The following is a 24,521-nucleotide window of genomic DNA, read 5'->3' on the forward strand; positions in this document are numbered from 1 at the left end:
TCAGCAGCCAGAAGTTCTCAGGCCAGCGTCCAAATGCTATGCCTTGACCTATCCCCCTCAAGCAGGGTGGCAAGGGGAAGGGGATGTTCCCTCTCCCCAGCCCATCTGGTGTTCTGGCTGCCACTATATTGTGGTCCTAAAGCAGATGGTACCTTAGAACAGTAAATGTCATAGATTGTGTCATAAACCTGCACAGTAAAGTTAGTATAATCATCTCTATATTAGCGGTGGTGGGAAAGTGAGGCCGAGAGCAGGTGGGACTAGCTTAATAACACCCAAAGACTTTATGGCAAAGCTGAGGTCCAAACCAGGGATTTGCGGATTTGTATCTGAGATTGTTAGGGAAGGATCCAATGCAGTCCGTTCGTTGCGCAGGGTCTGCAGTGCTTGCTAGTGCAACATGCTAAAGTCATTGTACTAGCAAGTGCTATGGTTGTGCAAGAGCTGGCTTTTGCAAGTCCAACGTCAATCGTGCGAGAAGATGGAAAGCTTCATTTAGCTACTATACAACACCAGGTTGCTCTGCACCCCCAAGGCTAGCCTGCCTGCTTTCCTCAGGTGTGCTATTAACACCATTATCAGTGCTGAAGTGACTAGTCCAGTTCACATTTGTAGATGGAAGGGGGAGGCGCCGTCTTATCCTTCACCTCAGGGAGCAGAATGTTTTGGGCCAGCCATGAAAACTGAACACACCTGTGACTTCTGCTTTTTCAGTTTTGGGGTCATTCATATTATGAACAGCCATGCTGGATCAGACCAAGGGTCCATCTGTTCCAGCATTCTGTTCACAGTGGCCAACCAGGTGTGGACAGCAAACCCACAGGGAGCACATGAGTGCAACAGCACCCTCCTACCCTACTTCCCCAGCAACTGGTGTACATTGGTATGCTGCCTCTGATACTGGAGGTAGTAATAGACAGCAGGATTTATTTATTTATTTATTTATTACATTTATATCCCATCTTTTTTCCTCCTTAAGGAACCCAAGGTGGCATACATAATCCTCCTCTCTCTGTTCACAGCAACACCCTGTGAGGTGTAGATTGGGCTGAGAGTCTGTGACTGGTCCAAAATCACTTAGTGCGCTTCCATGGCTGAGTTCATACTAGAACACGGATCTCCCGACTCCCAGTCCAACATTCTAGCCACTGCACCATGCTGGCTTAGTAGGCATTGATGGCATTGTCCTCTAGGAATATGTCTAACTACCTGTTAAAGCCATCCAAAGTGGTGGCCATCACAACACCTTGTGGTAGCAAATTCCAGCTATGTGTTGTATGTAGACATTTCCCCTTTTATCTCTCCTGAATCTCCACAAATCAGCTTCATGGGATGATCCTGGATTCTAGTATTATAAGAGAGGGAGAAAAATATCTCCCTATCCACATTCTCCCCACCGTGCATAATTTTGTACACCTCTATCATCTCACCTCTTACTCGCCTTTTCCCTAAGCTAAACAATTCCAGCTTTTGTAACCTTCACTCATAGAGGAGTTGCTGTAGCCCTTTGATCATTTTAGCTGTCCTTTTCTGCAGTTTTTCCAATTAGCTTACTTACTACTTCACTGTGCCAACGAGACCACATCACGCCAGTCCTTTTCCAACTTCACTGGCTGCCAGTCCAGGTCTGAGCCCGATTCAAAGTGCTGGTATTAACATTTAAAGCCCTAAATGGCTTGGGGCCAGGCGTTGAAGGAACGCCTCCTCCCATATGTACCTGCCCAGACCCTAAGGTCATCCTCAGCGGTCCTTCTCCATGAGACCCTGCCAAAGGAAGTGAGGCAGGTAGCTACCAGGAGGAGGGCCTTCTCTGCTGTGACACCCCAGCTGTGGAATGAGCTCCCTAAGGAGGTTCGCCTGGCACCTACACTATATTCTTTCAGACCCCAGGTGAAGACCTTTTTATTCTCTCAGCATTTTAACAGTCTATAAATTTAATTTTAACTTTGCTGTTTTAAATTTGTATTTTAAATTTGTATTTCTGCACTGCTGCTGTTTTTATCCTGGTTATGCTTTTTTATAGTATTTTATATCATGTTTTATACTGTTTGTTTTATACTTTGAATGGTTTTAATTTTTGTGAACCGCCCAGGGAGTTTTGGCTTTTGGGCGATAAAATGCAATAAATAAATAAATGCTTTTCTTATCGGAGTGGAATGGTTCAAGGAGTGGAACCAGGAAGACAGAAAAGACACTCTCCTCAGAGAAGTGACCACAACCGAACACAATACTCCAAATGCAACTGCACCTGACACAGGTTCACATATGCCTGAAGCCACCAGAGCCTGGAGACTTTTTCCAACTTCTAGTCTTCTCTATTGCCGAAGACTGCAGCTACGGTCAGAGTTTGCCAGATCCGAGTTTTGATAACCAAGCCACATTTACCAATTAACACAATAACCTGTAAGATTTGCATTCGTTACCCCATCAGCATGAACTAGTCAGCCTCTTCTTCCCTGAACAATTAGCACCTGTCTAAAATTGTTTCCAGCAACCACAAACTTGTCCTGAGAGGTGATTGCCATTTGATTGCCTGAGAAAGCTCCACCCTCTCAAGGGTTGAAATATTAGGCAAACGACGTCATCACCATCACATCACATCATTATGAAGCAACTAATCCAAATTTAGATTCTCCTGCACGCAGTGGCATTCTCTCGAAGGGTGGGGGCTGGAGAGAGAAGGAGCCTACCTACCTCATTCCAAGAGGCACCTGAAACCAGGCTGTTGTTTTTCAGCGTTTCACGTGCACATGCCGCTGCTTAGAATGGATCCTCTACTAAGGCCTTAGCTAGACCAGCCTTTATCCTGGGGCGAACCCTGAGATCGTCCCTGTGTGTCCACATGACACACAGGGGATCCCGGGATCAGGGAGGAATCATCCCTCCCTGGCCCCGGGATACAGCCCTACACCTTGGGCCCACTTTTTCCGCGGTCCCAAGCTGACCGGGAAGGTGTGGCCCGTTGCCACGGCTTGAGCCAGCTCTGCCCATTGAGGCTGGTGGGGGGGGGGGGAGCAGGGAAATCATTTTTTTTTAAAAAAAAAACTTACTTTGTGTTGCTCGAGCGCTTGAGCACTTGTACACAACCGGCCCTTTAAAAAAAAAATTAAAATGGCCGCCACAACGCCTCTCTTCTTGAGGTCGTCGCGCCTTACATGTAAACGGGGCCGAGATCTCGCGTTATTCACAACGCAAGCCTAAGAGTGACTGTAGAGCCGAGTCCCAAATTTCCCTCTTGCCTTTGATGCTGCGTGGTATGGAAATTTCTGGTTGCGCTTTTATACTGTCGTTTTAAGCTCTCAGGTTTTATATTGCTTTTATGCTGTACTTGTGGTTTAAATTTTTGTGAATTTTTGTTAGCTTTGGCTTTTGGGCAGTATGGAAATGGAATAAATAAATAAAGATAGGAGAATCTAGGTTGGCACTGGATCTTCCTTGTCCTGCTCCCTCCACATCCTGCCTCTTTTAAGGCCTACCACAGGCTGAAGTTAGGGGCCAGACCTCAAAAGTGTACATCCTGCACAGACCTGACGATCCCCAGAGCTGCTCCAGCACAAGGAGGCAGCATTCTCTCACAACAAATGAAAGCAGATCTTTTTTTTGCACTTGCTGCCCAGGCAATGGATTTTCCAGGCAGGTGATACTGTACTACTCTTGATCAGGTCTCCAGGTGTAATTTGTTTTTCCAGCCCTTCACTGGAACTCAAATTCTTGGATGCATCTCTCTTATCTATCTGCCCTTCTCACATATCTGCCTGTCCCATCTGAACTGCTGGATCTTATTATTCCACCTCACGATATCGGAGAAGAGATAAGAAAGCAAGACTCCCTTCCAACATCTTAATTCGGGGGTAAGGTTTGGGCTTTGGGGGCTGTGGGCACATTTGGCAATTTGAGAAAATGCCCTGGGCACCACCACAAAATGGCTGCCATGGGAGGTGTGGCAAAGGACAAGTAATCTGTCTAAAAGGCAAAATTGGGGTCCAAGCCCAACACACTAAACAACTCCTTTGAATCCACAGTTTTCGGCATTAACAGAAACCTATTTTACAGCAATCCCAGCTGCTAGCAAGAAAGTGTTTGTCAGGAACAGCTCCCTTTCAGCATGCGACTCCTTTGCTGAGGGAACTACACTTGCTGTCAATGCACTACCAGGCCAAGTTTAAGGTTCTCGTCCAAAACAACTTGCGACCAGAGTGCTTTCTCCCTCCCAACATTGCCCAGTCACTGAGGTCATCTAAGGGCATGTTCCTGGTGGTTCTATATGGACCTACGGTCCAATTGGAGTCCACCAGGAAAAGAGCCTTCAGTGTGGTGGCCCCTGTCCTGTGTTATTCCCTGCCTTTGGAGGCCAGGTAGGTGCCAAGATTGTGTTGCTTCCAGTGCCTCCTGAAAATGTCGTTGGCCCTGTTCAGAAGACACCTTAAACCACGGCGAATAATGCTTTTTGCCCCCTTCACCACGATTAAAGCTGTGGTTTAAGGTGTTTTCTAAACAGAGCCATTGTTTCAAGAAGCTTTCCTTGAATGATTGGTCACCGTTTTACCAGAACTTGGGGTCTATCAGAACGTCGTTCTTTTAAAAGTAGTAATTTTTAATATGGTGGTTTTAATCTTTTATTCCATTTGTTCAACGCTCCTAAATCTTTTGGATGGGGAGCGCTATATAATTATTGTAAATTAATCAAATAAACAAATAGTGGTGGTGGTGGGATAAGACACCTTGCCGGGCACCAAGCAAAGTGTCTGGAGATGCACCAGTACCCATGGGCATCATATTGCCTACTCCTGTCTTAACTAGAACCAACAACCATTTGGCTCCCCCATACACCCAGAACTGCCTCCATCAGTGACCATTTCACATGGTCAGTATGCATCTTTACTATGTAACACTACGTCCCTTTTGTCTTTTCTCTCATGTCTCCTAGATTGCAAGCAATTATTTTGAACTGTAATCCATCTCGAGTGGCGGAAATAAGCTATATACATACAGTAAATACCTAAATAAATACATAAACAAACAGATCTGTTCCCATGTTGGATAGACCAGATGAGATAGAATGGGCCTGGAAGTCCTGCTCCTGGATTGATCTTGCAAGCACCCGCCTTGATCCTTTTCCACCAGCATAGCCCTGATCTGAGTCAAGCGGTGATGAAGCAACTCCAGTTCTATCTAGCTCACTTATACGTGACTAATTGCTTTGTACTTAGGGCTGTTGTAAAGGAATGCTGTATTTTGATCTGTTAGGCTGGAATAGTTATACTCTGTGAGTAACCTCCGGCTGAATTTATAATGTGACCAAGCAGGCCAGAAGCTGAGCTTTACTACTGTGTATTGGACACAGGACAGTGGAAGCTTCAAGTCAACCAACAAGCAGACAAAAAGACACAGAGTGATGGTTGCTATGGCAGGGAGGCTTCAAGCTGACAGTTTGAAAATGGCTAATGGGAGAAGCTGCCTTCATCTATGTGGGTACCAGCCAGATAGAAAAACACCATCCATTTATTTAATTCATTGCATTTCTATATCACCCAATAGCCAAAGCTCTCTGGCCAGTTCACAACAATTAAAATCATAAACTATAACATGATAAAATACAATATCAAAGTTTAAAACTAAAGTATAAAATAAAAACCAGCATAAAACCTAGCAGCAATGCGAAGAGTTAAAATACAGTAACGACAGAAACTGAAAAACCCTGGGAAAACAAAGAAGATCTTTACCTGGCGTCAGAAAGAGCACAACGTAGGTGCCAGGCAAGCCTTTCTGGGAAGCTCATTCTACAACCAGGGTGCCACAACAGAAAAGGTCTCGTCTTAGAAGCTACCCACCACACTTCGTTTGGTGAGGATTCCCAGAGAAAGACCGCTGAGGATGATCTTAGGGTATATGCAAATGTATATGCGAGGAGACAATCCTTCAGGTAACCTGGGACCACGTAATTTAGGGCTCTGAATCTTAATACCAGCACTTTGAATCAGGCTTGGAAATGGACTGGCTGGCACCCAGTGCAGATGGAAAAGCAGTGGCATAATATGCTCACATTAGCCAGGCCTGATGAATAATCTCACTGCTCTATTTTGAACCAGCTGAAGCTTCTAGACCATTTTCAAAGGCAGCCCCACGTCTACTGCAGTAATCCAAACAAGAGGTTATCAGAGTATGTAGTTAGGCTATCTCTGTTCATATAAGGATGTAGTTGCTATATCAGCTTAAGCTGATAAAAGGTGTTCCATGTCACTGAGTCCACCTGTGACTCTAGTGACAAAGCTGGATCCAAGAGCATTCCCAAACCTGATCCTTTCGGGGGAGTGCAGCCCCCTCCAGATTTGGCCAATTTAGATTGCTCAAGAGATAAAAAAAAATGTTTGGTGGGTAGAAGGTCTAAAGAGAACCACTGATGGATCACTAAAGGAAGACCACTGATTGAGGCCCTGACAGAGGCTAACATGATTGGTCAGAAGATAAGAAGAGATTAGATAGTCAGAGGTTAATTCATTGTTGACAGTTGGTTGTCAGTTGAAAGAGGACTTGAAGAGCAGAAGGTTTCAAACAATCCTTGAACCATTTGAATCATCCTAGAAGCCAGAAGCAGCAGGAATAGCCTGAGACAGGCTCCTCTGCTATATGCCTACATCCCTCTGAGAAGCTGACAGAGGGGCTCACTCTCGCAGGTCCCCAAACCATCTCAGATGGGGAAACTAATTGCCTTTCTAGTGCCTGGTTAGAGATGAAAACCTCCCAGCTCACCTTGAGATCAGACTCTATGAGAAAAGGGTGACATAAATATGAGAGGCATCCAGAGAATGAGGCCAACTCTTATCAACTACAACCCGCGTAAATCTATTCACTGTGTACACAGGTCTATTAGCAGCATTTTGGAACTCTGTGAAATCCATATTTCTGCTCACTAACAAACTCACTACTGATACCCACATGGTTTCATCATCTTTATGAAATGACATACACTCCTGAAAACTGATTGCGTTTTCCATTCCGTCATTGAAGATACCTGCTTGACTCCTACATCCAATGTGCCACATCTTCCAACTTTCCTTCTCCTTCATCTTCAATCTAAATTAACTGGTCCTACAGCAATATAGAATTCTGAACCTCAAACATTCCCATAAGGAGTATAGTGATACCGCAACCCATAATTTGAGAAATCCTGAGCGCACCTATTTAGACCTGTACAGCATGTAAAACTGTCTACACGTGCACAGACATCCCTGGTATGCTACGCTCTCTGAGGGAGGCCCACCCCAGCCTGCCATAGTGAGAAACAATGGTCACCTGATAATACTTTCGGTCTTCCAAAAGATGGTTTGGAGGTCAGGAATGAGGTGTGTATGACAGCTTCTACCTCCCATGTCATGTTGCTTAGCAGAAAATCTGTAGCAACATCTGCACCAGCTTTATCCTGGTTTGGAGAGATCGTTCAAGCCACAGTTAACCACTAACTCAAAACCCACTGATTTCAGTGGGTCTGCTCGAAGTATGACTGAGTCTGGATCCAACCCACTGAATTATTTTGTATTAGACAGATAATTTAATTTGAATGATGGTAGACATACTTTTCCCTGTTTCTGTGACCATGCATAGTCTTATAGATCAACATGATTTGTGGCTAATGAGAATTTTAGAAAGAGAGGCATACAACTTTGGGGATGGTTTTTTCTGAGACATGGCCTCTCCCAGAAGAGAAAATGCAGGGCTGGAAATGTTGACGGCACAGATATTGGCATAACGCAGGCCATCAGTATTGGATTCCCAGTGCAGAAACACTTCACAAGAGGACCGACTTAACGGCTTTAAGCACTACCTTTGAACTGGAGGCTATAAACTTTCCTTCAGCTGCATAAACCAGAATACTGGTACAGTGGATGTACATGAGAAGGCCCAAATCCTAACTTCACCTACTCAGTGATGGAGTCTAAACTAGATGTAATATTTGGCAAAGAGACATTGGGGCTATAGGAAGGAAGGAAGAACCTTAAGAAATGGAAAGATACAATGGTATTTTGAATATTGTGTGTAGCTCTGGTCACCATATCTCAAAAAGGGATATTATAGAGCTGCAAAAGATGGATGAGGTCAATCAAAAATTATCAAAGGACCGGAATATCCTTTAGAGAAAATCTTCAAAGCAGTTGCTGCTTTGTAATGCAGAGGTTAGGCAGGGGAGGAGACACAAAACAGAAGCTGATAAAATAGTCGTAGTAGTCGTAGTAATAATAATAATTCTCAAGATAGCAGAACTCAATGTCATCCAATGCCTATGACTGGTGGTAGGTTTCAGGGCAAAGAAACTGAAGTCCTTCTTTTCACAAACCTTAAATCAAGTGATGGAATTCATTCCCACAATATGTGGGGCACCTCAATCATCCAGATCATTGAAAAAAGAAAGATGGCTTTTAATAGGCCTACCAGTGGCTAAAAGGGAAGCTTCATCTTCAGAGAAAGCTTTAGGATAATCCTGCTGGGATTAGCAGATGCTGAAGACAACAACATGAGACAGTTATCTCCAAGTACACCCAGATTTGAGCTTCCCAAGCATATCTGGCTGTTGCAGACAGGATGTTGAGGAATTTCTTTGGAGATCCTTATGGGAAAATGGAAGAGGAAGAATAAAGAAGAGGAGATAGAGAACATCATGAGAGAAGGAAGGAGTAGCTACCTCTCTATGTTGTGTAACTCCCTTCCCCTGTCCCTCCAAAGCTTTGCATCACCTTAAATTGTAGGGACACAATGGCTGCCCCTCAATTCCCTGCTTCCTAAGGCTGGCATAGGCCTAAGTTATTTCTATTTACGATATATTTTTGTAAATCTATGGCTCCAAGCGTAGATCTAATAAGAAATGCATTGTGGTGCTAATAAGGGGGGGGACATTTATTTTCATAGGAGAGTATTAGCAGCAGGCTTGCAACAAAGGTGGAAGCAGTCAAGTAAAAAAACAAAGACAGATTATTCTCCATTAGGAGGAAAGCGATCACAAGGGTTCTTTTGTCCTTACCTTTCTTCTCTCACACTGACGACAAACACAGTAATACTGTGGATTCTGGAGCCTCAAAACTGCATTTCTCTTCCTACAGTGAACGAAGATCCCAAACAACTTCCTTATAGATTTTCCCCTTTAGGTTCTGAAGGACAAAGGCATACCTCTGCCACCCTCTTAGAAATCTTGTGAGGCTCTCTCACTGCTAGGCTGGAATTCAAGGAGCTGCAAGCTATAACGATGAGTCACAGGGAAGACAGCTATGCCTGTCTGTATGAAAAGGAGCTTACACACACACACACAGAGAGGTCCACGATTCAAGGTAGTTATTTTAAACCAGCCTTCCCCCACCACCTGGTGCCTTGTTGATGCGTTGCACTGCAATTCCCACCATCCCCAGACAGGATGGCCAAGTCTGTCTTAAAAAAATGCACCAAAGCACTCCTTCCCAGTTGTTTACAATAACCTGTCCACATCAGAAATAGAAGATGACGGAAAATAAATAAATAAATAATGGTAGTTGTATAACGCTTACAAGTGTTGAAAGCAGCTAACATCCATTCTTCAAGATGATGTAGTGGTTAAAGCAGCCTCCCCCAACCTTCCAGATGTTTAGGACTACAACCCCCAGCATTCCTAACCACTGGACATGCTAGCTGGGCTGATGGAAGTTGTAGTCCAAAACATTGGGAAGGCACTAGGTCAGGGAAGACTGGGTTAGAGGACTGAATTAGTATCAGGGAGACCTGGGTTCAAATCGACCCCACCCCGACTCAACCACAAGGCTCACTGAATGATCCCAGGCCAGTCACTGGTTCTTAGGCCTTAGCTAGACCTAAGGTTTATCCTGGGATTATCCCGGGGTCATCCCTGTTCATGTAAATGACACACAGGATATCCCAGGAGCAGGCAGGGATGATCCTGGGATAAACCTTAAGTCTAGCTAAGGCCTCAGTCTAACTAACCTCAGGTGGATACCACCCAGAACTCCTTGAAAGAGGTGTAGGATAAAAATGCTTTAAGCCAGAAAACCTGGTTTATTAAACCACAGCATGAATGAGCAACATGCTTCTGCTTTATTTATTTATTTATTTATTACATTTTTATACCGCCCAATAGCCGAAGCTCTCTGGGCGGTTCACTCCTCCGCTCGTGAAAGTAGGTGAACTAACCAGGAAGAGGGGAATTTTGCATTATACTCCAACCCAGATTATGGTTCATTGCATCTGAACAAGCCAGGATTGTAAACTGGGTTTGTTGTTTGTTTACAAATGCAGGCTTGTTTGGGCATAATAAACTGCAATCCTAGTTTTTGGAGCTGATGCAAAATTCTCCCCTTCTGGGTTTGTTTATCCACATGTGCAAAGGGAGAAGTGAAGTGGGAGCAAATTAGCTCATATTGTAGCTTAATAAACCAGGATTCTGGCTTATCGTTCTGCACGAACACGGCCAGTGAGGTCATGCCAATTCAGGACCCGGGACAGAGCCATGCAAATAGAAGCAGGCTTCATTCTCATAGTACTGGAGTGACCAGGATAAGGAAGACAAGTTCAGCCCCTACACTATCGCAAGTACATCTCTTCACTCTATTTACTCCAATGGAGAGAAAGTAAAACAATATTTACACAATATACAAACTACACACACCCCAGAGGAACTCCCAGGTGCTGGTTATTTGGCCCAGAGGTAATCTAAGGAAGGAATCCTATGGGAGTAAACATAGGACATTGGAGACGTTATTGCCTCACAATAAAAAGGCTAAATGAATAGAAGCATTTACCTGAAAGTTCCTCACAGGCTTCTATGGGTGACAGGGCAAGTATACATGAGGGAAAAGAGGAAAATTGTACTCAATGAGAACTAGTAACTTCAGATTCCAAGCTCTCTGTGAACCGCCCAGAGAGCTTCGGCTACTGGGCGGTATAAAAATGTAATAAATAAATAAATAGCAAGAATTTCTCTCAACAGGTAAATCTGAGTGCTTACAGCCCATTTCCTCCAATTTACAAGGTACAAAGGTATGCACGCTAGAAGACTAGGGTAGAATTGTGCTACTGGGCATCTGAATGTAAGAACCGCCAAAGAAAAAGGAAGTCAGGCTATTCTTAAGTCATGAAACATACACAGTTTCCTATTATTAGGAAGAGGCAGCTCTGTGGCACAAGTAGATCCACCTCTGGAAATAATCCATACATAAGCAGCACTAGCAGAATTTGGAGGAGGAACACTGAACCAAATGTGCCAACTTCTGGAAGCGTTCGGTAATTCCTCAGCATAATGTTAGTCAAAACACAGAACGCCACTGCAGAATGTTTAAATTATCGACACAGCAAGGTGGGTTGAGAAAAGAGACACAAAATCTGTGAAATCCAATTACCAGAGATGTCAGCTACACGGAATGCTACAGAGATGCTTAACAATTAAGATAAGAGTTTTATTCCCCCACCCACCCACTCTGCTTCCATGGTAACACTGGCATTAGCATAACTCACAATGAGAGTGAGTGGGGAAGAAGACTGTGGCAATCCCAGACTCCTTGGCAGTGTTTAAGAAACAGGTGCTGCATTCGAATCAGTCAGAATTCTACCGTGCTATGAAAATGGCTGAGGTTAGTCTGAAATCCCGAGAAGGATCCACGCCTTTTCTTTAGCTCTGGGTTTTCCCGAGATGCTAAAAAAAATAAAAAAAAATACTATTGCTGAATGTCCCAATAAGAAATGGCATGCCAAATATAAATCCACACTACTGCTGGTAAAATGCAAACCATACCCTAGATAGGATTGACTCCTGTGGATATTACAGTCATAAGCCGGGTTTATTTTTAAGTGCAGTTAAGTGCAGCATCCCTTCACTGAACTGTGCTACAGGGGAAGGCATACAAGTGGAGAGACGTGTATTTTGTAATAGAGAGCCTAGTGCCTAAAATGCAGAGGGCCAAACTCACCTGTGAGGTTAGACAGGTTATTTAGAATGCAAACAGCATGACTTGGCAGACTGATAATTAATGGGATCAAAACAGGCAGGGAAGGAAAATTGTATTGCCCCCCCTCTCCTCTTCCAAACTAGGATTTGCTCTGGCTGAGGGCGGAGGGAGAACCCCTATTGGCAACCATCTTTCTAATTCTGGCCTGGTGAACCTGCTTCTCAGATGAAGCTGCTTCTCAAGCCTGTAGGAATTTCCAGCCCTTCTCTGAATGGTCAAGTGAGGCTGGTTCCATTTTCCTGATAGAACCATCTGTTGCTAGGCAAGATCAGGGAGGGAAAATCCAACCGGCATTTTTACAGTTCAGAAAGTGAGTTTTGCATTTTAAAACAAATAGAGAGAGAAATTCTTTTAATGATTCCTTGTAGAGGGCTTCCCCTTTCATATTTTTTTTCTCATCCCTCTCTTCGTTTTGTTTTTAAATTTGGGCTAACTGAGGTTTTCCCTCACCTTCAGTGTCAGCTGTTTCTACTATCACCTCCAAATTTTTCTCTCTCTCTCTCTCTCTCTCACACACACACACAGAGAGAGAGAGAGAGAGAGAGAGAGAGAGAGAGAGAGAGAGAGAGAGATGTGGAATGATCAGGGGTCTGGAAACAAAGCCCTATGAAGAGAGACTGAAAGAACTGGGCATGTTTAGCCTGGAGAAGAGAAGATTGAGGGGAGACATGATAGCACTCTTCAAATACTTAAAAGGTTGTCACACAGATGAGGGCCAGGATCTCTTCTTGATCCTCCCAGAGTGCAGGACACGGAATAACGGACTCAAGTTAAAGGAAGCCAGATTCCAGCTGGACATCAGGAAAAACTTGTGGGCTCTCCCACCCTAGAGGCCTTCAAGAGACAGCTGGACAGGCATCTGTCAGGGATGCTTTAGGGTGGATTCCTGCATTGAGCAGGGGGTTGGACTCGATGGCCTTGTAGGCCCCTTCCAACTCTGCTATTCTATGATTCTATGGAAGAGGGAGCATTTCAAGCTAGGTCACACAGAGAGTGTCTGATGACACCATGGGAGTAAGACTATGGAGAGAACTCAACAGTGACTAAGGAGAGGAACTGAAGATTCAGCTCTGGGACCACATAAAATGAAGCCAAAGGAAGCTTGTGGGCCATGGGTTCACCACAAAAGAGGAAAAAAGGAAGAGAAAAGAGGACAACACTTTGCAATAATAATAATAATAATAATAATAATAATAATAATAATAATAATAATAATAATAGCAGCTAATTTATATGTATAGATGCAAATTTTGGAATAAGTGCTATAATTTAAATAGAAATATAATACATTTCACCATAGTGTGGAAGACAGTAAGCAGGGGACCTGAGTCTGCTGTTGAGGTGCTGTGGATGGGCAACGTCAAGGCCCAGCTCTTCCTTTGGATGGACTAAACCAGACTCGGCCTAGACAGCCCTTCAAATAGAGGACACCTTCAAAATAGAGGGCAATCCCCTGGCAGCGTTTCAAACAGAGAATTGTCTTCTGAAAAAAGAGGACATTGCCATCTAGTTCTCCATCTCTGCACTAGATATGGGACGCCACCACTACTCTTCCTCAGAAATACAAACTGTGTGTTAGTTTGCCTCCCAAGAAACTAATCTAGCTCCTAAATCCGGACCTTGGTGACTTCTAAGGGCTTATCTACCCCACCTATCAACAATAAAATGTGGTTTCTAAATGTCTATACTTACTTGTTTACAAAGGCCACAAACCGCATTCCTGAGTTAGTGTCAATTCACCATGTACTACTAATAAAAATGTACTCTGCAACCTCTGCTTTGGTAACTAATGCAAAGATCTTGAAATGGTCACCATCTTATATCACACTAGAGAATCTAGTTCTGGGCCTTCTTGTGAATCAATCTGCTCACAGAAAATCACTCCACATGACTGGCTTGGAACTTTCAGGGGGAAGTTCCTATTTGTGGCACAGGTGGCCTCCATGGCCATCTCATCCATATTGTCTTGCTCAGAGGAAGTAGAAGGCATTTGGGCCTGGTAGACTCTCTAGAGAACCCACCCATCTCACTCTAAGAGGTCCTCAGAGTGAGCCATCAGGCAGGTGTCTAATCCAGAGAACCGCATCCCCAACTCTCCTACAGCATTTGCTACACCAGGTCAGTAGTCGGCAGGGCTCTCCAAAGAGCTACCCAGAGTGAGGCATCGAGCTGGCCACATTTACCACAGAAGGAATGTGGCCAAAGAGCCCACTTGCCCAATGCCTCGCTCTGAGGGTCTTTAGAGTGAGGTATCAGTTGGACAACTGCTCCGTATAGCCATGAGAGCTGCTCTCCTGCTGTGGTATTTGCTGCAGAGAGGGTGGGCCCATGAGTACCCACCCACCCTGATACCTTACAATACAAACAGTGCCCTCCCCCTAGCAGTGGGGTGGCATAATTTTCCCTGCCTGAGCTGGCTCTTATCAGGCCCAAGAACTATAACAGGAAGTGTGACTTGCACTTCCTGTTTTTCAGCTTTTTTCCTCCCTATAGCACCTGCCAAGCGCCTCCCTGGTGGAAGCACACACATTACCCCATAGGGGAAATGTGTGAGCTCCCTATTTCAAAGGTGAAATAGAAAAATATTGGTGACAGGAAGTGTGATTCACTCATACTTCCTGTTTCAGTGCATGTGAGGGCAAAGTCTGATGGAGCTTCCTGTAGCTACTTGTTCCCACAGCCTTGGCCAGATAGCTGACTCTACAGAACTGAATCAATAAACAAACAAACCCACCTATTGCTATTCCACCTCTCTACCTTCTGAGTCCCAGTAGGCTGCTGCACCTGCTCTTCCACCTTACGTACACCTCCTATTGAACCCAAACTGCTTCCTAACATACTTCTGGTTCCTTGTGGGTTGCCTAGCTCTTCCTTGCCTCCCTATCAGCAGGGGTGGGCAACCTGGACCTCTTCAGATATTTTGGACTACAACTCCCCAACCAGCGTGTCCAATGGTAAAGGGATTATGCAACTTTGTAGTCTACAACACCTGGAGACCACCAGGTTTCCTGACCCTCCATTAGGGTCCTACCTCCTTCATTCCCTGCTGCTGTAAAAATGATTTCCTGGACGAAGGCATAAAGTCGCCTAGTGGAACATCAATTCATAGATAATAATAATAATAATAATAATAATAATAATAATAATAATAATAATAATTAATATATAAATTACACATTCATATATGCAACAAGTAACTATCCAGGGAATTCCCATTTTCTAACCCACAACACAACTCAACTCCCATTATCAGCCTCGGGTTAACTGATCAAAGTGGGTCCACGTCATTCGAGGTCACCCTTATAAAGATGTTCTGCCGTAGGTGGCAACACGTACAAAAAATCTTCCACCTACGCACGAGTGAGATAAACACACAGGCTGGATGATTGCCTGGAACTGCATTTTCATTGCAGCATTTGTAGCCTAGTTCTCCCTGAGGAAGTAAACTTGTATCTGGCCTGCACGACTTCAGACCACATGTGGGGGCTGGTAGGATTGAAGGTTTCTTCATACACACTCCATCGCCAAATCTCCTCCCCATAGAAACTGAGAAATCAGGGAGAAGGCTACATTAGAATGCTTCTCCCTGACATGCTGACTTTCTATGTTCATGGATTTTTTTCTTTTAATAATCAGGCAAGTTCCCATGTGGCATCTGAAGGGGTACAGCCCAGAGGAAGACTTACCACCCCTTATACTCTTAAAACCTTTGAAAGACGAGGCATTGGACAATAACCAAATTATGACTCTTTTCCTCATAATGATGGAGCTTTATAATATAATAAATCAAGGTTCTATTCTTAGCCATGATTGTGCGAATCATGAATGACCTCAGAATGACCTTTTTTAAAAGCCATCTAACCAGGCCAAAAGCCTATGATGATGCATTTGAAAATGTAATGTTTTACAATGTAAGCATGCCCTACAAAAAGGCCATCCTTTTGTTTGCTCTGGTCCTCTAACAACCATCAGTTTTATTGCATACCACACCACTCATTTTCTTTATTTCACCTCTACCCTTTGGCAATAGACAGGTGGTAGTTTCTCCAGAGAACTGAAAGAGGGATCACTGATCTCAGGGCTGTATCCAACGTTCACCTAAGGAGTCTCATTCATTTCTGTGGGTCTACTTGAAGTAGGAACAATGTTGGACACAACTTACAGTAAGCAGATTTCACAAGACATGCAGAAGACAAAGATGCCAACATACAACAGACATGTGAATCGTATCATACAAAGATGCCTATAGCCCTCCCTTGTCTTCTTTATTCTGCGATAAAACCATCTCCCTAATCTCTTTCCCCAGCTTATTTAGGATATTTGTATACCATTCTTCATTTTAAAAAAAATACATATCCCACAACAGTCATGACTACAGAACTTGTCTAACATGCTGAACCACAGTTTCTGCTGATTGGGGGAAAGGTAGACAAGATACATGATGTAATCTTCCTTACATAAGAAGAGTTATCTGTGGACGCCGCTGAATTTTAACAGAGGAGGGAAGCACAGGGAAGGCTACTTAAACTTTACCCCATGAATTATTCCCCATTTTCCACAAGCAAGAAGTTACTATCCCATAATACTAGAACCTGGGGTCATCCCAAGAAGTTAATTGCTTGGAGATTCAGGTCAGATAAAAGGAAGGACATCTTCACAGAGTTAAACTGTGGAATTCGCTTCCACAAGATGCAGTGATGACCAACAATTTGGATGGCTTTAAAAAGGGGGTGGACAAACTCATGGTGGAGAAGGCTATGAATGGCTACTAGTACTGATGGCTATACTACCTCCAATATCAGAGGCAGTAACCTATATACACAAGTTGCTGGGGAACAAGGGCGGGAGGTGTGACCTGCTTGTGGGTCCCTGGTCGACAGCTGGTTGGCCATGTCTTGAACAGTTTGCTGGACTACCGTATTTCTTCGATTGTAAGACGCCATCGATTGTAAGACGCACACTAATTTCAGTACCACCAACAGAAAAAAACCCCTAAGACACACCTGTGATTCTAAGACGCACCCCATTTTTAGAGATGTTTATATGGGGAAAAAAGTGCATCTTAGAATCAAAGAAATAGGGTAGATGGACCCTTGGTCTGATCCAGCATGGCTCTTCCTATCTATCTATCTATCTATCTATCTATCTATCTATCTATCTATCTACCTACCTACCTACCTATATGTTACAATAAAGTGTGCACCCTTCTACATCTATTTTCAGTTTTTAAACAACCAACAATATTGCAAACATGTTACACATGTTTGCTGTGCAATGTCTAATTTGCCATATAATGCCATATAATGACCCTATATAGCCAGGGTGGTTAAGCATTTTGAGCTAAACATTATGGCTCAGTGTGTCATGTGAACCTTTCCTAACTATGATGGCTATATAATCATGGTTTAAACACACTCACTAGCCATTTGCTGAAAAGGGGTTAGTGGCCTAACCATGGCTTAGTGTGTTGTCTGAACAGGCCAACACCTACGCTTCACACTTTTTAAAAGCTAATAATCAAAACCTGCATCACCAAAATCTCAGGTCCATCTAATGTACAGGTATTCCAGTGAAATACACTGCTAGGCGGTCACCAAATGTGTCTGAGTTCAATTGGGATCAGAACCCTACTAATAATACATGCTGGTGGCCTTAACAGGGTTAATTTAATTCCGTGGCATGCATTATTGGTCTGAGCAGCCCAATCCCCAAGCGAGCTATACTGAAGCAACCCAACTTTAAACCTATTTAGTTTCATTGATTTCAAAATCGATTGACCATGTTGCACATAATCCAATGGGTATTATGCATGGCTCTCACATACACAACAACCCACTATTAGGATCCGTGTTTAGTCATTTATAAATCAGTTGTTTACATTTTTCAATGAGATGGATTTGACTGCAGCCTCGGCCTTGACAAGTCAAGCATCCAAATATTACTCCCACTGAACACATTTCAAATGTCACAAACAAAAAGAAAAACCTCAAGACGCCATAATTCCTGAGCGAAAGTGTCAATCAGAATTTTGCCTTGGATAATTTTAGACACAGATCCAGGGCACTGAGCAATTAAGGTAAAGAAGATTTAACGAAGAGATGCCAAGAAAGTGCCAATGTTGGTAAAATTAAAAGAGATGATGGTTTGAAGCTGTAAATCTGACTAGACTTGAAGTATCTTGGCACCACACAAGCAGCGTAAAAGCAGAAGGGAGATTAACATCTACTGGCAGATCCAGGTGATCTGAAATGGATTGCCAAGGATTCCTGATTCTCACTTGTTTAATGAAAGCAGCAATGAAATGATTCCTCCCCATCCTAAATTATACTGCCGAAATGAAGGAAGCTTACTGTAACCGTACAACGTGAAGGGACTGTAAGCGCCATTCAATTCTCCATGGTTAATAAACCACCCTGGCTGAATTCAGACAACATGCTGCTAACCGATGGTTCAACAAACAACTCACGGTTCAAAACAACCTATACTCAACCACTGATTGGGCCCATTCAGAAGACACCTAAACCATGGCTTTAACCATGGTGAATAAGGCTTTTTGCTTTATTCACCATGGTTAAAGCCATAGTTTAAGGTGTCTTCTGAACACAGCCCAGCTTTCTGGCTTAATCACCATGGTTAAAGCCATGGTTTAAGGTGTCTTCTGAATGGGGCCAACATGGATTAGTGTGTGAACAGCCCCACTGTCTTTTGCATCTTGCTCTGGTTGGTAGATCTTAGGGACCTAGCAAAATATAAAGTAGATCTTAGAAGTCTACCCACACATGATATAAAGAATATCAGCTACAAAGAATACAAGGAGACCTTGCTGAATCAGACCAAAGGGACCATTTCCTCTGGAAACCGGCAGCCCTCCATTGTTCTACCCCAACATGCAGTACTCAAGAGTCACACTGCCTCTAAATTGAACAGAGATTCCATTTAGCTGTCATGGCTAATGGCCACTGATAGACCTACCCTCCACAAATATGTCCAATTCTTTTTGGGAAAAACATTTTCCTGTAAACCAAAAGGTAGACTCTCAATCCAGATCATTTCAGATCATTCCCTAGTACTGGGGAAGGTCTGAGAAACAAGATGGAAGTCAATGAAGATGGTACATCAGAGTCATACAATCCAAGTAACAGGTTCCAGTTAATACTGGGGTGTATCATAGAATCATAGAATAGCAGAGTTGGAAGGGGCCTCCAAGGCCATCGAATCCAACCCCCTGCTCAATGCAGGAATCCACCCTAAAGCATCCCTGACAGATGCTTGTCCAGCTGCCTCTTGAAGGCCTCTAGTGTGGGAGAGCCCACAACCTCCCTAGGTAACTGATTCCATTGTCATACTGCTCTAACAGTCAGGAAGTTTTTCCTGATGTCCAGCTGGAATCTGGCGTCCTTTAACTTGAGCCCGTTATTCTGGGTAATACCAAGGGTCTTAACCTCTTTTAACCCAAGGCCTGAATTCCACATTGGAGGAGATTGGGGGGGGGGCATTCCAGTGGTGTCCACCCAAGCCCAAAATATGAGCATATTTTGGGTTAAAGTTCTTACCACGACTAACTAAACCCTAGGGGATGCATTGCAAACTTTTAGAATAGGGAAAGGGCTGTACGAAAGCAAGGAAACTACCAAACAAAGGACCACCACCTTCTGGGTAGCCCTAGAGGACAGGATCTGGACCTGGAGGGCCAGATCTGGACCCCAGGCCTGAGATTCTGCACCCCTCCTCTACTACAACTAATTAAACCAGATACATGATGAGATACTATTGCACTCAACATCTCCCAGCCTCCTTTCAATTTCATTGACTTCTGATTGCAACAGAAGGTCAAACACTGAGCACCATGTCACAAGAGATGTCTGCAATCAACCATGTGTTACTGGAAGACACAGGGAGGAACTGGGTTAGTGAGAGTGGGCAGCCATGCCCTTAATGGTAAGGAGTAGTTTAGCTTTGTGGTTTGGTTCTAGGAAACCATGACATTTGAAGTCTCAAATGAAGTAGTAAAAATACAACCTAACAGTGTTTCACCCTGAGAGCAGCACTTAAAGGTCTTTATAGGTGTTTCCTTATCACCAGGAATGAAAGAAATGACATTATTTGTTTTAAGTTAAGTTTGCCATGTGGTCCATTGTTAGTGCACTGAGTGCTCAGCCACGTGATGCAAGAGGCATGTTAGCAATATTGCAAAAGAGAGAGGATCTCTGTTAAGGAAGAAGCAAGCCTACAATCCTGTATGATGTGTCAAAGTTCAGGAAGGGAAATAAAGCAGCTTTAGTACACATTGGCCACCATGTGTAGAATCAACACAAAGCTACAGCCGATCTTGCAGTGTTGCGTGATGTACGTGTGTGCAAGCTTGCTTAGGTGTGTACCTACGTAATCGCAACGGGTGGAATCCAAAGTGCTTCTTGCGTAAGTGGAAGGCAATTCTCTGTACAGAAAGGGGAGGGATCCCGGATTTCTACCCAATCCCCTCCTCTAGGTTTCAGCCCTCTCCAATGCGAGAGCAGAGGTCCTCCTAACTTTTGCGGAGACACAAGGAGGAGTCAGGAAAATTAGAATTTCATTTTTGCTTGCAAAACATGAAGCACGGCCTGTTTGAAGCCCCGAACGTGAGCACATGACCAACAAAAATGTCCACAAATTGTTGGCCACGTGCTCGCATTCAGTTTCTGCAACTTTCCCAGTTTGCTTTTACGCAAATTTCCTAATTCTCCTGCGTAGACTGAAACCAGCCTGCTTTGCCTATGGAGGAAAGCTGCGCAAATTTCATGTTTGATCACGGCTCAATTTGAGCAATTTCCCCATTCGTGCAAAGGGAGCACCAATCACAAATGCGAACAGGAATCGGGCAGGAGAGGCAAGACGTTGTTCTTAGAATCCTAGGCATGTGTTTTCATTTCCAAGTACTGCGTGCAGAAAGGGGAAACTGGAGAGGAATGGTTATGCCTGCAAACATCCCATTGCCTCAAATCACATTATCATTCTAATAAATAGTTGGCAGAATCATAACCAGCATTTGAGAAACCACAGAGCAGCTGCCAACAATGGAACCAGTTACATAGGGAGGTTGTGGGCTCTCCCACACTAGAGGCGTTCATGAGGCAGCTGGACAACCATTTTACAGGTATCCTTTAAGGTGGATTCCTGCATTGAGCAGGGGGTTGGACTCGATGGCCTTATAGGCCCCTTCCAACTCTACTGTTCTGTGATTCTATGTCAGGGCTACTGCTGAAATGTCCCTGTAGTGGCTCCTTTCATGCAACCCCCAGGCTGTCCATTCGGCAAAGTTGTTCTAAACCGATTTGGTTCCTGCTGTCTCCATGCAACAAGCTTGTTGTGTGGATATCTTGCCTCGTGTATTGTTTTGTTTTGCTCTGTTTGGGGTTTGGCAGGAAGAATAGACCTCAGTTCATATGGGGGAGGCATAGTACACAAAGAGTTACTGTGGAAAACAGAAGGAAGGCATCCAGGTTGCAGGCAGAGCATGTGGCCAACCTCAAACAGACCATAGCAAGGAATGCCATCGGCCATAGTTCCAATGCCAGCCTTGTATTCAGGCCAGCCAATTCTTCCATGTGGTTGAACGACGGACACATGATGCTCTTGTCCACCATGGGGGCGGGGGAAGGAATGGTAATTCAATGGCGAACCACCTGCTTTGCTTGCAAAATGTTCCTGGTTCAACCTCCAGCACCTCCAGATCTCAGGTAGCAGGTGATGTGAATGATCTTTGGCTCAGGCCTGGAAGATCTGCCCAAGTAGACAATACTGAACTAGACTGGCAAATCAGTTGCGGATGGTGCCGTTGGGGCTGGTGGGGCAACATATAAAGCAATTAACTGTAGGTGGATCCAAAGGGTCTGCTCCACATTACACAGAAAGAGCAAATTGGGAATTTAAAGAAATTGTGTGAGTCGGGGAGGTATCTCTGACCCCTATGACAAAATAGCAGCTCTCCATTGAGCCCACATTTGTCTACTCCACCAGCAATCCACTGCAGAGAAAAAGGCAAACTGAAGCAAGCAAAAACTGAAAATTAGAGGGAAATGTAAGAGGAGGAAAAATAGGAAAAACAGGGAGGGATTAAAATAGCTGGGCAGCAAGCAGGTCATGGGCCTCATGTAGCCTTTTTGACCTTGAGTTGTTTTGCTATTGTTTCACTGTTTGTTTGTTTATTTATTTATTTATTTATTACATTTCTATACCGCCCAATAGCTGGAGCTCTCTGGGCGGTTCACTGTTGCCAAAATTCAGCAGGACATGGCAGGGGTGCAGCCTCCAGGAGGTTTTGGAGGGGTTGAAATTGCCCCCTGGCACCCCTACAGATGCCCAGCCCTGAGCTAGGAACTCACAGCATTAAGGATGCTAGAGAACTCCACAACAGAATCAAATGAGTTCAGATTTCTATGAATCCGACCAGTGGATTCTGCAGTGTGCCAGCTTCTATCAAGTCACATGGATTCTGCGGAAATGTGCATTTCCTGATAAGGCTAAAGCATGAAAATGCACATGGGTGGGGGTTTGGAGCATTGGGGGGAGGGAATTTGTGCATTTTCACAAGTGTGAAAATGTGCAAATTTAGAAAATTGGGGGAGGAGAATCCAATCCTGCTAATTAGCAGGCAACGATAGGAAAGACACCTGACAATCCGTGAAATACCGATGGAACGGACTTTACAAAAGCCATACATCCCTACACAGCACCCACCAACATCATTCTCATGCCTATGCTCTTCATCTGGAGACAGAAGAGAGAAAGAGTTTTGTTGGCTGTTCATCACCCCCACCCACCCATCCTTAATAAGAAAACATCTCTGTGGCAAATACTTTGACCTACCATAAATCAGCTTCCTACATACCAAACGTAATACGTGATGTGGGACCATCATACAGAGGCCCATATACATGAGAACTGATTGTTTCAATTGTTCTCCCTCAAAAGTGTGTGTGTGTGTGGGGGGGGAGTCATATGAATTGAGCCACAGGGGCTTTCACGTGGTGTACATTCCTTCAGCGGGTATGTCCAATCCAGGACATATCCTTCCATACCCAAGGAATACAAAAATGTATTAACTAAACTTTTGATTCAATAGAACTGCAGATTTTCTAACCAGCGATGGACAGCTGTCCTAAGCGAAGTAAAACATTTGCTGCTTTTACTTCATTTGCATAAAATGAACCTCAGTCCATACAACCTACCCAGCTGTACTAGTATAGAAGAAACATGTGCCCAGCAAATATATCTTTTTCATCCTGAGGGAAAAGGCAGAGAATGGTGTGGAGTTGCAGGTAAACTAACGACTCTTTGTAAAAAATATAGGCAAGAAACCTTCAAAAACAAAGGGGTCTTTAACTACTACAGCAACTCTGTCTAAATCCATTAATTGGGGGGAATGTTTTGATTGGCCATTTCAGTAAACTCATCCAGTCTATATGTCCCTTTCAACCTCATATGCATCAGGTTGCCTTTCTAAAACATGGAAACTTTCCATTTAATAATCATGATGGCTACATATTGACTTCCAATCTGGCAGTGTGTTTAAAAACATCAGAAGGTAAAGTCCTTTGGGATTACACATTAGGTAATGAAATGGTGCTTACACAGCAATACAAGCTTACTGAAGAAGCAAGAAATGCATGTCGTATAAAACACATTTAGTGACCTATAGATCAAGATTGCAGCAGCGCTTCTGCCTCAGCAGGAAAATGCACCACCTTCAGCACTGCTCAGCTCCCTTATATACAAGGAACTGATTTAGTGGTCTAGCTGAGAAAATGGGAAGAGCTCTTAGACAATCGCACTTACCAGCTCATAGACAAAAGTGCAGGACGAACTCCGCATGCCCTCGGAAGCCGAGAATTAAGCCATGACTCCTTGATGCGATTTCAAAGTTTCACCAAGATGGCAGAGAGGAACAACACGCAGCACGTAGAAGCTATATATTCACCACTGCTAGACTGCGCTGGCAAGTAATCCTCCTGTAAACCCTGACCCTCCCTTTATCTTAAACATTCATCAGTGCTTCGTCATGGATGGGAGGAGATTCACTCTTCTTGTTGACTTCAGGGTGAATTCTTTGCATGTGTCGCTTTGCATACTCCAACGTGCACTTGTCTAGGGACATGAGAGGCAACAGAACCCCACAGTTCCCAGCACATCTCAGCTGCAGCATGGCAGAGTTGGAACGAACTAGTCATGCAAGAGCATAAAGCAATCACTGGCATGCCCTTAGCTCTCTATTAGATCTTCTAGATTCAGACATTAAGCTACACTCTTTAAAACCGGATCTGCAACACTGACAGTGCAGCCCTCTGCATGTCTACTTGGAAGAAAATTCCGTCGAGTTCAATGGGAGTTGCTCCCAGATACACAGGTTTTGGATGTTAGCCTTGGTAGCTTAAATCAGATTTATCTATTCCAAAACTTTTGATGCCCTTTCCCCCCAAAAGTGTCCCAGTTCATCAGTCCAGATTTTATCTTTTTAAAAATACATTTAATACAAGTAATTTACAGAAACTACAGATTCCAAGTATC

At 43.9% G+C, this 24,521-nt stretch overlaps 1 protein-coding gene across 8 annotated transcripts in view; it reads right to left on the reverse strand.

The window, feature by feature from the left end:
• Positions 1-24,521, reverse strand: part of NEDD4L (NEDD4 like E3 ubiquitin protein ligase) — a 289,888-nt gene that overhangs the window by 169,949 nt on the left and 95,418 nt on the right. The window contains exon 1 of one of the 8 annotated variants that reach the window (XM_063128208.1): positions 23,793-23,887. The exons of the other annotated variants lie outside the window; for them this stretch is intronic. Within the exon in view, the coding sequence (XP_062984278.1) occupies positions 23,793-23,800 (8 nt within the window). The 5' untranslated portion in view covers positions 23,801-23,887. Of the gene's footprint in view, positions 1-23,792; positions 23,888-24,521 lie in introns of those variants that run through there. 8 annotated transcript variants of the gene reach the window in all.

Source organism: Elgaria multicarinata, chromosome 6 (genome assembly GCF_023053635.1).
Source record: "Elgaria multicarinata webbii isolate HBS135686 ecotype San Diego chromosome 6, rElgMul1.1.pri, whole genome shotgun sequence".
In the NCBI taxonomy this organism is placed as follows: domain Eukaryota; kingdom Metazoa; phylum Chordata; class Lepidosauria; order Squamata; family Anguidae; genus Elgaria; species Elgaria multicarinata.